Below are 13,799 nucleotides of genomic sequence, written 5' to 3'. Positions count from 1 at the left end.
TCACAAATCTGACTGCATTTGCACAGAACAGAGGAGTAAGCCTGTCCCTTTCTGTCCTAAATCCTCATGCTCGCTTTTCTTCCTTACCAGTAAACGTCCTTTGTGTCATTTCTTCCCCTTTCCCCAGAATAGGGTACTTTCATCTTCATTAAACACCTGTAGCAGATATCTTTTCTCCTCAATTCTTTTTTTTTTCTTTCCTTTCCTCCTTAATTATTTTCTTAACAGTGTCTGTGAATTTGTCTGCTGCTTCTTGGTCAGCAGAAGCCACTTCTCCAAACCTCTTTCTAAAAATTTCAAACCATCCTTTGTTGGCATTAAATTCTCCAGCTTTAGATCCTCTACCTTTTTTGCTTTCAGTTGTCGCATAATGACTTTGCTTTTTCTTGAATCATATTAGAGTCTTTAGGGATGTCTTCCCTGTAACAATCCTGTACCCACATAAAAGCTGAGTTTTCAATATGTGTTAAAGTTATTTCTTAAATAGTACAAGATTTTTGTGCCTACTGGAGTAGCTACAGCAACAGCTTCACAAATTTCCTTTTCTTTTTTCACCATAGTCCTTATACTGGATTCATTTATCTTGAAATGTTGGGTAACTGCACCTGCAGGCCTCAATCTATGGTGTAGATTCGACTTTTTCTTATAATGCCATGACTTTTCTCTGCTTCTTGGGAGCACTCCCAACATTGCTAGTGGCACTTCATCTGGGTCTGAGAGTGTTATTCAGAATTTTTGCTATTACATTAAACACAATGGAAAATACATGAGAACTGGGAGAGGTCACTTTTTACTGCAGTATGTATTTTACTGAAGAGCTGAACAGCTCATACAGAGATGATTAGTGTCACATGGCATTTTGAGTGGACACTTGCAACATTTGAGCTCACAACAATAACAGGAGGTGGCTACAAAATTATTATAAACTGAACTGAAGTCGCTCAGTCAGTGTCTGACTCTTTGCGATCCCATGGATTGCAGCCTACCAGGCTCCTCAGTCCATGGAATTTTCCAGGCAAGAGTACTGGAGTGGGTTGCCATTTCCTTCTCCAGAGGATCTTCCCAACCCAGGGATCAAACCTGGGTCTTCTGCACTGCAGGCAGACGCTTTACCGTCTGAGCCACCAGGGAAGCCAAAATTATTATAGTAGTACATAATTGCACAAAATTAACTGTGCAATTATGATTTGATGTTCTTCCATATATTTGTTTACATTTCTCGTGACTGCAAATGGCACCATCTGTGGCCCGTAAGTGTTTGTGTAAGTTTTCATAAACTTTAACTTTTCATAATAGGTGTGTATAGATTTTATAGTAGTAAATGATAAAATAGGCTAGCATCTACATATATTTTATGCATTCATGAGATATCTAACTTTCCTAATTTTTTTTCAATATTTCCAAGCTATACAGTTCATCTATGAGTTATTTTCAAATTGTTACAAACCTTCAAAATTTTTTTCCAATATATTTATTGAAAAAATTCCACATAGAAGAGGACCCACACAGTTTAAACCTGTGTTGTTCAAGGGTCAACTGTATAACCTTCTATATCATATGCATATATTACCTCCTTTAAAGAACAGTTAGAATAGTTTTTAACAGTTGATCTTTAAAAGGGTGACTATCTGTATGTGTTCCTTTGATTGCTGTTGAGAACCTTTATTGTGGCAAGGGAAGGTTAGGCTTTTCTTTTTCCTCTCTTGGAATATGGATATGAGAACTAGATGTGGTCCAAAATGGTAATGATTTGTTTACCTTCTGTGTTCCTGAAACAGGTGTGTTGCCGCCAGACTGATTACTGGCAGTTTGTGAAAGACATTCGCTGGCTCAGTCCCCACTCAGCCCTTCATGTGGAGAAGGTAAGAAGTAAAGGCAACCACAAGGCTTCGTTGTTTGATGTTCTGTATGCAGAGTCTCCTAGGCTAGAGGGATGGCATATGGCAAGTTTCCTATTAACTAAGGAGAGGAAATTATTCCTGTCAGACTGATTTGAGAGGAGGATGCTTTAAAAGATAAGCCTTACACACTCCTTGCTTTAGGCCGCTTTCCCTCCTCTAGGGAAGAGGTATAAAGTTTTGTTATTTTCAAAAGATTTGCAAATATGGGACCAGAATGAAGCTTTTCAGAATCCAGAGCAAATGGCAAGAAGTTTTCTGAATGGTTAGGGGTAAGTAGGACTGATATGTGGTAACTGCTTAAGAAGAAGAGGATATACCAAATACAAAAAAATGTGAGGTTCCTGGAGGCCAGTGTCAAATGGAACCTAATACATTCCGAACAACTTTAGCTTCCATTGTAGCCCTCTACTCTCCTGTTCTCTCAGCTCAGTATAGTAGCCCTGATTCCCAGCCAGGGACAGAACTCCAGGAGGTTAGGTAACTTGGCCAGTTACAAAACTAGTTGCACAGCAATCACTGCCAAATGATTGTGGAAATTTTGGTTGTGGAAATTTTCAAGCGTAGTCAAAATTAGATTCATGAAATGAACCCAAAATATCCATCACCCATCTCCAGTACTTACTGATTCACGACCAGTCTTGTTTCATGTATATCGCACTTACTGCCAGGTTCATTGCTGGGGTGAAGTCTGGAAAAGTAACTTATTTTTAAATGATCAGAGAACCAAATAACAGGGTGGTCACTCTGGCCATTTTTTTCTGAGAAAAGACCAGAGCACAGTGATTTTCTTACATGGATTTTTTTTTTTTTTTTTTTGGTCCTTATCACTTTATTTTTCCCACCAAACCCCCCTTTCTAACTTTCTTTTCCAAAATGTGTTGCTATAATCATTTCCTCTTAGAAGCTACCTGAAAGTGCCATCCATACATTTTTTTTTTCTTTGCACTGATGGTAGGCTATGAAACCTTGCTTTTAGAAATAGCCAGTAGAAGTATGTTTCAAATAGAGAATGCTGTGGTGAGAGCCAGAAAGAGGTGCTCAGGTGGTTTCTCTTTGGGAAAGAATCTTTGGGGGCATTTTTCCTAGATTTCTTATCCCAGGTTTTTCTTGCCTTCTTTTCTAGTTGAGCCAGAAAGAGGTGCTCAGGTGGTTTCTCTTTGAGAAAGAATCTTTGGGGGCATTTTTCGTAGATTTCTTACTCCAGGTTTTTCTTGCCTTCTTTTCTGGTTGAGCCAGAAAGAGGTGCTCAGGTGGTTTCTCTTTGAGAAAGAATCTTTGGGGGCATTTTTCCTAGATTTCTTACCCCAGGTTTTTCTTGCCTTCTTTTCTGGTTGTTGTTGTTCAGTCACTAAGTTGTGTCTGAGTCTTTATGACGCTATGGACTACAGCTCACAGGCTTCCCTGTCCTTCACCATCTCCTGGAGCTTGCTCAGACTCATGTCCAATGAGACAGTGGTGCCATCCAACCATCTCATCCTCTGTTGTCCCCTTCTCCTCCCGCCTTCAATCTTTTCCAGCATCGGGGTCTTTTCCAATGAGTCAGTTCTTTGCATCAGGTGGCCAAAGTATTGGCACTTCAGCTTCAGCATCAGTCCTTTCAAAGAATATTCAGGACTGATTTCCTTTAGGATTGACTGGTTGGATCTCCTTGCAGTCCAAGAGTCTTCTCCAACACCACAGTTCAAAAGCATCAATTCTTCGGCATCCAGCTTTCTTTATAGTCCAACTCATATTCGTACATGACTACTGGAAAAACCACAGCTTTGAGTAGATGGACCTTTGTTGGCAAAGTAATGTCTCTGCTTTTTAATATGCTGTTTAGGTTGGTCATAACTTTTCTTCCAAGGAGCAAGCGTCTTTTAATTTCATGGCTGCAGTCACCATCTACAGTGATTTTGGAGCCCAAGAAAATAGTCTGTTACTGTTTCCATTGTTTCCCCCATCTATTTGCCATGAAGTGATGGGACCAGATGCCACGATATTCATTTTTTGAATGTTGAGTTTTAAGTCAGCTTTCTTCCTCTCCTCTTTCACCTTCATCAAGAGGCTCTTTAGTTCTTCTTCACTTTCTGCCATAAGGGTGGTATCATCTGCATATCTAAGGTTATTGATATTTTTCCCAGCAATCTTGATTCCAGCTTGCGCTTCATCCAGCCTGGCATCATACTCTGCATATAAGTTAAATAAGCAGGGTGACAGTGTGCAGCCTTGATGTACTCCTTTCCTAATTTGGAACCAGTCCATTGTTCCATGTCCAGTTCTCACTGTTGCTTTTTGACCTGCATACCTGAAATAGAAGACTCTAGGAGAGAACCCAGGGAGTCAAGTTCATTTTCTCTCTGAATATCCCAGAATAGATGCCTCTTTGGAGTTAGAACATAAAGAGACAGATGTAGCAGCTTTGTCCTCTCCTGGAGCTGCATATTATGTCTTAACTGCTTAATCCCTTTCTAGTGGTCCACACCAGCAGCAGGGCCATTAATCTCTTCCCTCCTTCTCCTTCCTCTATAACATCTAGATGCTAGCTGGAGGGCAGATACCTCTGATTAACTCCTCTGACCTTGCTCAGTTTTGTTTTCATGCCATTAGGCCTCAACTTTGCTGGACTGATCAGGATGTATATTTTGACTCATGCTTCTTTGCTCTCAGTTTATCACCTTGCATGAGAATGGCCAGAGCGGCACGGATGGCGTGAGTGAGCGTGCCGTGGCTGAGCTGTGGCTGCAGCACAGCCTGCAGTGCCACTGCCTCTCAGCCCAGCTCCGACCTCTGCTGGGGGACAGACAGTACATCAGAAAATTCTACACAGGTAGGTAGAGGTCACCTCTCCAGGACTGCTGCATGGACTTTCTCATTCTCCTCCACTCTACTATTCTTTATAGACCCACTTTTACCCAGGGGTCTCATACTTTGACTTGATATCACAGAGATTCTAATCAGAAATATGTATCTAGTCTTCTCTCTAACATCTTATGTAAAACACAGTCACGCTTTATGCTAAGGTATTTCCCCACTCTTATACACACAGATCAATAAGAATAACTACTATGGGGGGTAGGAAGGGAGAATGGGGACTTAGAGTGTCTTAATGTGGACAGAGTTTCAATTTAGGAAAGTGATAGGAGAGAGATGATGGTGAGAGTTGCACAACAATGTGAATGTACTTAGTGCCACAGGCCTGTATAGTTAGATATGGTTAAATAGTAAGTTTTATATTATGTGGCTTTTGCCACAATAAAAAGCATTAATAAAAGAATTTATACTATTTACTGAGAGTTTTCTATGTTCTCGTCAGTGTTGTCTATTTTTTATACATACACACTCAACAGTAACTCTGAGAGTTGGGTATTAATACCCCTATTTTCTAATCAGAGAAGCAGAGCTCAAAGGAGGTCAGGTGATTGGCCAGAGTCACCCAAAGCCAGAGATCACATCTGGGTCTTTCTGATTTTGTAGCCTCTTGTCATGGCCTCTTAGCTATACTGCACATGACTTAACTTCTTCTGTACTTTATCTGTCCCTTATCCACAGTGATAAGATTCTCCTTATCTTTGCCTTTTCCCTCTCCTTCCCTGACCTTCTCCCAGGGCCATATAGGGAGGCTGAAGTTCTCCCTAAGGGGCTCCGTCACTGCCGTAGTTTTCTCTCCCCAGATACTGCTTTCCTGCTAAGTGATGCCCACGTCACAGCCATGCTCCAGTGCCTGGAAGCAGTGGAACAGAACAACCCTCGCCTGCTGGCTCAGATCGATGCTTCTATGGTAAAGGGGGCAGGGAATTATCTGTGTCTGTCTTCTGGCCTCCCTGATCTCACCATGATGTAACCCTGTGTAGCAAACTACTTCACTTAGGCAATTATGAGCTGAAAGGCTCTCATTAAAAACAAACAGAAAACTTAGAAAAGAAGAGGAGGTACCATTAAGTATACATTGAAGTGAAAAGCCTATTTATAAGTAAGCTTAGGTCTATTTGAGGAGGGAGTTGTCTGTTTTTTTCTTTTTTTTTTTAATCCTTAAAAAATCTTTAGTTTGAGTAAGCACCTCCTGAAGGGCAGGCTTGAGAAAATGGCAGAGGGATGATTGTGAATCAAGCCGACTGTAGACAGAGCATCAGCTGTAGTGCAGCCTAATGTTACGCAGGATCATTTTTTCCAAGGAAATTTTGTTATTTTGTGTTGCGTATTTTTCATTCTCCAGGTTACTCATCCCATCACTAATATCAGTGCCTCGGCTAGAATGGAATCACAAGCCCTCTTTCTCTCGTGGAGGGATCCCCTATCTTCCTGGTTTTAAAATTTTGATTCTTGCTTGCCACCTATTGAATATTCTCTGCATGCCAGTCATGGTGCTATGCACAATACATGCGTCGTCTCGTTTAATCCTCACAACTCTGTAAAGTAGACATTAATCTCATTTTATAAAGGAGGCCACTGAGGGACAGAGTAGGTAAATCATTTGCCCAAAGTTTGGACCAAATAACTTGTAACTGGGCCTGGCTTTGAGCTCCAGTGTATCTGACTTCTGACTCCTCGTGCATAGACTTAAGCCCTTTGCTGTATTGCCTTCACGATAAAGCACTCCTGGTCTGATCACCTAGGATTCCAGCTGCAGAAGCCATGATGTTTGCCAAGACTTTGAGCTTTCAAAGTTGTGTGCTGTGGTAGAGGGTACCTATGCTGTCTCTACAGGCCCTGGCTGCAGTTTAAACCTACTGACAAAGGCCAGTTTCTGCCAGTGTTTCTATAATACTGTCCTCTTCCTCTGAGGGCCACTATCCTTGATTCTGACACTTTTTTTTTTTTTTCCATAGTTTGCCAGAAAGCATGAGAGCCCACTCCTGGTGACAAAGAGCCAGAGCCTGACAGCTCTGCCTGGTTCCGCATATACCCCTTCAACCAGCAATGCTCAGCATTCCTACTTTGGGTCCTTCTCCAGTCTCCACCAAATCCCCCACCACAGCTTAGGTATGGGGGCAGTGAGGGATTGTGAAAACATGTATCTCCAGCCTTGGAAAACAGGACATAGTGGTTGGTCACCCACTGACTATAATAGAGCCTCAGTCAGTGCAGTTTGTCACACTTCATGTCTCAGTATGGAAGTCTTAAAGAGGAATATAGCAAGTAGCCTAAGATAATGCAGTAGAATCATTAAAGTAACAGAGGAAAGAGATGTTTTAGTTTCCCCTGGGTTTCTAATCCACATCGCCAAGAAGACATTTCAGTAATAATAGCTAACATTTCTTCAGTACCTGCCACATATCAGGCTCTGTTGTCATCAGTTTGCTCATATTATCTCATTTAATCCTCAAAACAGTCCTGCGAGGTAGGTGTTATTATTATTGCTCATTTTATAGATGGGGAATGCATACTGGTAAGCAGAGAAGCCACTATCTCAAGAGCTCATGCTTTTGGCTTAGCTGCTTCTCAGTAAATTTTTACTTACTTTGAATGATTTAACCTTTTTTGAGGTGACATCATATGTCCTGGGCACCCCCATTTAGGGAGTTCAGTCCTTAGGTGTGGAGAAGCCCTTCATACATACCAGCTCAAAAGCTCCCAGCTCACCTTTCCCTTCCTTTTCTTTTCATATCCTAGAAAGAAGATCTTCCTTTTCACTCTCTGGCCCGCCCCGAAAACCTCAAGAAAGCAGAGGGCATGTCTCAGCAGCAGAGGATCAAACCATCCTCGACCCTCTGCTTCCAATCACTGCATTAGCCAAGGACTCCCCCTCGACCCCCAATGAGATGAGCTCCAGCACTCTGACCAGCCCCTTGGAAGCATCCTGGGTCAGCAGCCAGAATGACTCCCCAAGTGATCCCAGCGAGGGGCCCGAGTATCTGGCCATTGGCAACCAGGACCCCCGGGGCCGGACCACCAGCTGTCAGAGTCACAGCAGCAATACCGAGAGCAGCAGCTCCAACTTGTTCTCCTCCAGCAGCTCTCAGAAGCCAGACTCTGCTGCTTCTTCTCTAGGGGACCAGGAGGGAGGTAGGCAGAGCCAGTTGTCCAGTGTCCTTCGCAGATCTAGCTTCTCAGAGGGGCAAACGCTCACTGTCACCGGAGGAACAAAGAAGAGCCATACTCGCTCCCATTCGGACACTAACATTGCCTCCAGAGGAGCCCCAGGTAATGATAACCACCAACAGCATGTCAGTAAGGTGGCCTCTGGAATTACTGGTGGAAGGGAGATTTGTTCTTAAGGGTCTTCAAATGGCAGGAAGAGAAGTTATGTTTCTAAAGATATGAAGAATATCCTGCTTATAGTGAAAAAGAGAAGTTTGTAATATAATGTGGGTATCTATCTCTGAGGATACGTAGGTTTGTTCATTTATATATTGCTAAATAGTAAGTGTTTACTTGGATTCTTTCATAATTCTTTAGCATCAGAGGATAGTATGACTAATCATAGTCTAAGTTTTAAATGTGTCTCTCAGACAGAGGGGAAGTACTAATGAGCTTTAAAAATAATCCTGTTAAATTCCTTCCCTGAGAAGTTTGGTCAGAATATAATAACAATAAGAGAGAGGCAAACTGATACTAGGATTCCCTGATTAACACTAGAGATGTAGTGAGTGTCGGGTGATGGAACCTAGTAAACAAGTAGGTGGGCTGACCGCTGCATCAGTAATTCAGGCTGAAAGGCAGTCGGGTAAGGAGGCCTTGGCTACTGGGACCACCCTCGTACAAACACCAGCTGCTAGCAGAGAGCACCCCAGGCACGGCCAAGGTGGGTGTCACTGCATTTGCTATTTCCCTGCCATCATCTTTCCTCGGTTGTTGGTGTCTGGCAGTCTTTGGTTGGGTTTCATTTGTAAGAACATCTCCATGAAAGCAAGTGGAACATGGACCTTTGTGCTCAAATCCAGTTCTGGGTGGAAAAGCTTTGGATTATAATATCAAAATAAAGCAGAAAAAATTAAGAGCATAACAGGAAGATATTCTTTACAACTAGAGCTGCTGTTGATTTCTGTTTATAATTTCTAACAGGTGAGAGCTAAGGCCCTCATCTGAAACTTCTGAATTGCAAACTTTTGTCTCTGTTTTCCCCTCAAGAATGTGGGTTGGGTCATTGGAACTGGTTCAGAAACCAAGAAACCTCCAATTCAAAGTCTGTCTTCCCATGAGGTTTCTTAGATGTGAAGAGTGCATAGGTTAGACCCTTACTTCACATCTCATGGGGCAGATGTGGTGTCTGCTGTACTCCAGGTTGCTGGCCTTTGAGCATGTAAAACTCCCCTCTCCCCATTCTTGAATCCATGTGGATTCCAGAAACCACAGTAACCTGCATTGGAAAAGGGAGCCAGAGAAAACCTAAGCAGCAGGGTCTGAGGGAGTATGGGTCCTGTGCAGCTTCTCATACGTGTCATCCCTCTGTCTGTACTAGGGTTCCCTCTCAGGAGTTACACCCCCACCTTTGCTGGATAAAAAGACACTCTTTTTCTCACTCTCTGTTCTCATTTTCTGGACTCTCCTCTGCACCTGTCTGTCTACATACAGGAGGCCCCAGGAATATCACCATTATAGTTGAAGATCCCATTGCAGGTTTGGGAGTCAGTCCTCCTCTCTGTCCACCACCCCCTGCCTCCTTTTGCTCCTCTGTGACCCTCTTGCTTAGTGAAGAACTTCCTTTTCCATTCTGGTGTCAATCAAGCCTGGCTAGTCTGGTCCTGTTGTGATGCTTGGACCTGGTCGTAAAATGATACCAATATTTTATGTGATATGTTTTCTGCTTATGAATTCCAAATGCCTTGTTCCTTCTCTCAGCAGCTTTTTGGAGGTAGAATTCATACTTGTCAATCTTCTATTGCCTAGAGGTGATACTGAGGCCTGCTATTTAAGACATCATGATGAATCAATGGCAGAATTTTTCTCATAACTGAGTACTTATTATGAATTACTTTATTTTCCTTGAATTAACACCAGAATACGTTTTCTCCTCTCTCTGTGGTCTTGGATGTGAGTGCATGTTTTTGCCTCGCCTGGAGTCCCCTGTTTCCTTTTTCTTTTATCTGTCTTCCTTCCCCTGTAAATTCCACCTCCCCCAGCCCTACCCCTTCATTCCAGCCGTCGCACAAGATTTTTCTAGTGACTTAAGTCTGTGTCTTTGGTTTTCACAGTGGTATCCAAACTGCACGTGTGTTGCATTCTGGGTACATAATGCATGGAGATACTGATGCTGAAATGTGCCTGTAAGGCAGAGTGGTTAGGGTGTACTGAAAATAATGAATGGCTGAAGACACTGGGTATGTTAGCATGGCAAAGAAGTTAAAGGGAGACAAGCCTGCAGGACTTTTGTTTAGAAGAGCATTGCCCTTAAGGAGATGAGAAACTGTGAGATGACAGATTTCAGGTCAGTATGAGGAAGTTCTGAGAATTAGAGCTGATCAGTCGAATGGTCAGCATCAGGAGGTAGTGAGGTCAGTGAGCAAAGCTGGACAGCCTTTTCCTATGCAGCTTCTCGCACACCTTCTGCATCATCCTTCCCTCTGTGCTAGGGTTTTCCTGGTAAATGAACAGGGTGCTGGTATTGGAGTGTGTGTTTGTGCACTGAGTTTGACCAGGGACCTCAGAGGTTGTGTCTGAGTCATGATTTCTCACCATGACATCACGGTGACTGCTGGTGTGTAGTAAGGAGCAGAGCCCACTGCCAGGGCCACCAGGGGAACATAGAGTTATTGCTTACCATGTAGGAGCATTTTTTTGTGAGAGGAGCAGTTGACAAATTGGCACCATCTGTCAGGGAAATGGGTTGGATGCTGCTCAGTGATTCATTCTCCCAGTGCATCCTGCTCATTTCTCAGGCACCCACCTGCTTTTCTGCCTGCTCGTCCTTCTGTGGCGCTGGGAAATTTTGTGTTTCCCTTTGGAGAAGATCCGTTTCCATTTCCTGCGAACTGTGCCTGCTGCTGTTCCTCCCCTTTCAGTTCTCAACGTTCCTTGAAAACTTCTACGCAGACACTTCCTACCTTGCAACCTTCTTTTGAAACCCCTCCCTTCCTTCTCCAGGAAGGCTGAGTCCACAGCCCTGGGGCTGAGCCCCTTGGTTACAGGGCCATCATCCTTGGCTTCTCTAGCATTGTTTTGATGCTCTTTTAAGGATATTGCTGGGTGTTATTTTGTTGTTCTGCCAGTTCAAAAATAGGTTAAATTTATAAGTATGACAAATTTATACTTCAGGCTCAAGAGAGGCCATATCCTAGTATTTTTTTTAGTGACTTTAACCCTTCTGATATTGTTCTAAAGTCTAGTGTCAAGGGATCAGAAAAGCTGCAATGTGTTTGTGAGGACTGTTTTCTAAACTGGTTTATCAAGAGGGCAGAAATTGGCTGATACTCCTGAAACACTTGGTAAGAAGATGGAAGAGGAGAGAACCGATCACGAATCCATGTTGATTTCTTTTTCGCCTTTGTGTTGCTGCCTTCTGGGTCTCATTTTCTCTCTTTTCTCCTTAGAATACACTGACTTCCCACCTCCCTTCCTCCGTGTGTTCTGCATTCTTGGCTTGTGTTCTGTTGGTGTGCCCCCTCTCTCCTGTCCGGGAGGGCGTGGGGAATGGGAGCTGTTAGATATCGAAACTCCAAGGTTGGGAATATATGTGTTGCTCACCTCGTATGTGTGTTTTTGCTCCCTGGTGGCCACTGACACTAGAATCCTGCAGTGATAAGACGAAGTTGAGAGGCCCCTTGTCCTACTCTGGTCAAAGCAGTGAAGTCAGCACACCCAGCTCTCTGTACATGGAGTATGGTAAGTGAGTACTAGGAAGGCCAGGCTGCAGTCGTGTCTTTGCTCTGCTCCCCCCATGCCTGCCACACTCTGAGCTGTGTGGCTCATCTTAGCTCTGTGGAGGGTGCACACCATACAGTCTCACCCTCCCCTTCATCATTTTCAACCCCTCTGCTAGAAATCACATGGCCCCACCATTTTTTCTTGCTCCTCTCTGCTGTAGGAGTCCCACCGTCTTATGCTATGGGTGCTACCACCATGAATGTCTGGTGAGCCAGCTACAATGGCTCTCTGAGTGGGTGAGAGAGACCTTGAAAAGAGGCCTTTGAGTGTTTGAGGCTAATGACCAGAAGATAAACTCCACATTGGAATTATCCATAAGAAGAAGACATTTGTTTCCTTGTCTGACTCGCAGCACAGGTTTTTTTTGTTTTGTTTTGTTTTTGTGGGTAGGAGGATGCATAAGTCATCTTTAAATTTAGGTGGTCAAAGGGTGGTCTCCAGGCTCTCTCCATTTATTCCACCATTCTCTAACCTAGGCACTTAGTGCTTTGGGATTCTGAGATTTAGAGAAACTCCTTTAGAAGGTAGACATCTTTCTAACCTATTATTGGGAAAGACTTGTGAACATCTTTAGCATTAAAATCATCAAATCTCTCAAAGAAGCTTGGCTGTAAAGATTTGCTTTTCAAAGCCAGGGCTTTTGACATCCACATTCCATTTCCCACAGAGGGCAGTCAGTACCTGTGTTCAGGAGAAGGCATGTTCCGAAGACCATCAGAAGGACAGTCCCTTATCAGCTACCTGTCTGAGCAAGACTTCGGCAGCTGTGCAGACCTGGAAAAGGTGAGGACACTAAGGAGCCACTGAAAAGCCCATGAAGACAATGGCACCCCACTCCAGTGTTCTTGCCTGGAAAATCCCATGGACAGAGGAGCCTGGTGGGCTGCAGTCCATGGGATCCCTAAGAGTTGGACACAGCTGAGCGACTTCACTTTCACGTTTCACCTTCATGCATTGGAGAAGGAAATGGCAACCCACTCCAGTGTTCTTGCCTAGAGAATCCCAGGGACAGGGGAGCCTGGTGGGCTGCTGTCTATGGGGTCGCACAGAGTCGGACACGACTGAAGTGACTTAGCAGCAGCAGCAGGGAGATCCAGCCAGAGGGGTATGGTGCCATTTGTCCTAAACAGGTTTTGGGTGCACAGCAATAACACGTGTGTAGACTACAGTACAGAGAAGTCACCATAAAGATAAGCTCAACAAGTTCTGTCCTTGGATAACTCTTCAGGGAGCTTATGCTCCTCACTGAGTCCAAAAATACTACTGATCTTGCCTTAAAAGCTCCGTTGGGCAGAGAAACATTGAATTTTAGTCACATGACCTTGACCCTGGAACCTTAGATAAAGACTGTCCCTGAAATCAGCTTCTCTATTTTGTTCTAAGCCTCAGATATGTAATAAATAAAATGTCCCTGTAGCATTTTATGGGCTTCCCAGGTGCTACTATTGGTAAGGAACCTGCCTGCCAGTTTAGGAAAAACTTGACTTCTCTGTCATATTTTTATGTGAAAAGTGGGACAGGAAGACTGGGCATGGCCAGATACAAGAGCAAAGAGAACCTGGAACAGGTTTTCCAGCCATCAGCTTTCTTTCCAGTGGCAGTGTGCATTTCCCCTGGGTGTTTCGAGTGAAAGCAGTGCACATCTTGGAAGTTCCTTTCCAAGAGACCAGTCCCTGAGGTGTCCCCTTGTTGGCACTCTCCTTCCCCAGGAGAATGCCCACTTCAGCATATCAGAGTCCTTGATCGCTGCCATCGAGCTGATGAAGTGCAACATGCTGAGCCAGTGCCTAGAAGAGGAGGAAGGGGAGGAGGACAGTGACCGGGAGATCCAGGAACTGAAGCAGAAGATCCGCCTTCGTCGCCAGCAGATCCGCACCAAGAACCTGCTCCCCGGGTACCAGGAGATGGAGCATGGAAGTGAGTGAGGCTGTGAATGCCTGTTCCTGCCCCTTCAGGGCTTCTGGATAAGACATGGTACCTCGTGGGCTTCCTTTTCCGTCTTTATATGTTCGTATGAGATGTTCTACCCAAGCCAAGGGTTCCTCTGCTGTCAGAAAGATTTTCTGTGTTGTTCTGATTTTTTTTTTTTCCTACTAGACCATAGTCCTGGAGTTC

At 43.9% G+C, this 13,799-nt stretch overlaps 1 protein-coding gene and 1 non-coding gene across 5 annotated transcripts in view; one reads left to right on the top strand and one right to left on the bottom strand.

The window, feature by feature from the left end:
- RUBCN (rubicon autophagy regulator) overlaps positions 1-13,799 on the top strand; it is a 63,512-nt gene that overhangs the window by 29,361 nt on the left and 20,352 nt on the right. For 2 of the 4 annotated variants that reach the window (XM_040249471.1, XM_040249447.1), the window contains exons 3-11: positions 1,779-1,862; positions 4,551-4,710; positions 5,555-5,661; positions 6,710-6,863; positions 7,494-8,024; positions 9,396-9,440; positions 11,547-11,642; positions 12,352-12,467; positions 13,394-13,601. In XM_040249471.1, coding sequence (XP_040105405.1) covers positions 1,779-1,862; positions 4,551-4,710; positions 5,555-5,661; positions 6,710-6,863; positions 7,494-8,024; positions 9,396-9,440; positions 11,547-11,642; positions 12,352-12,467; positions 13,394-13,601 — 1,501 coding nt within the window. The remainder of the gene's footprint in view (positions 1-1,778; positions 1,863-4,550; positions 4,711-5,554; positions 5,662-6,709; positions 6,864-7,493; positions 8,025-9,395; positions 9,441-11,546; positions 11,643-12,351; positions 12,468-13,393; positions 13,602-13,799) is intronic. The other 2 variants (XM_040249455.1, XM_040249463.1) reach the window with 2 other exon arrangements.
- On the bottom strand, positions 1,060-1,131 carry TRNAC-GCA. Its single transcript has one exon. It is a non-coding gene; the product is annotated as a tRNA-Cys (tRNA).

Source organism: Oryx dammah, unplaced genomic scaffold, assembly GCF_014754425.2.
Source record: "Oryx dammah isolate SB20612 unplaced genomic scaffold, SCBI_Odam_1.1 HiC_scaffold_2, whole genome shotgun sequence".
NCBI lineage: Eukaryota > Metazoa > Chordata > Mammalia > Artiodactyla > Bovidae > Oryx > Oryx dammah.
Note: the sequence above shows the minus strand (reverse complement) of the source record. Positions and strands in the feature narration are given on the sequence as shown.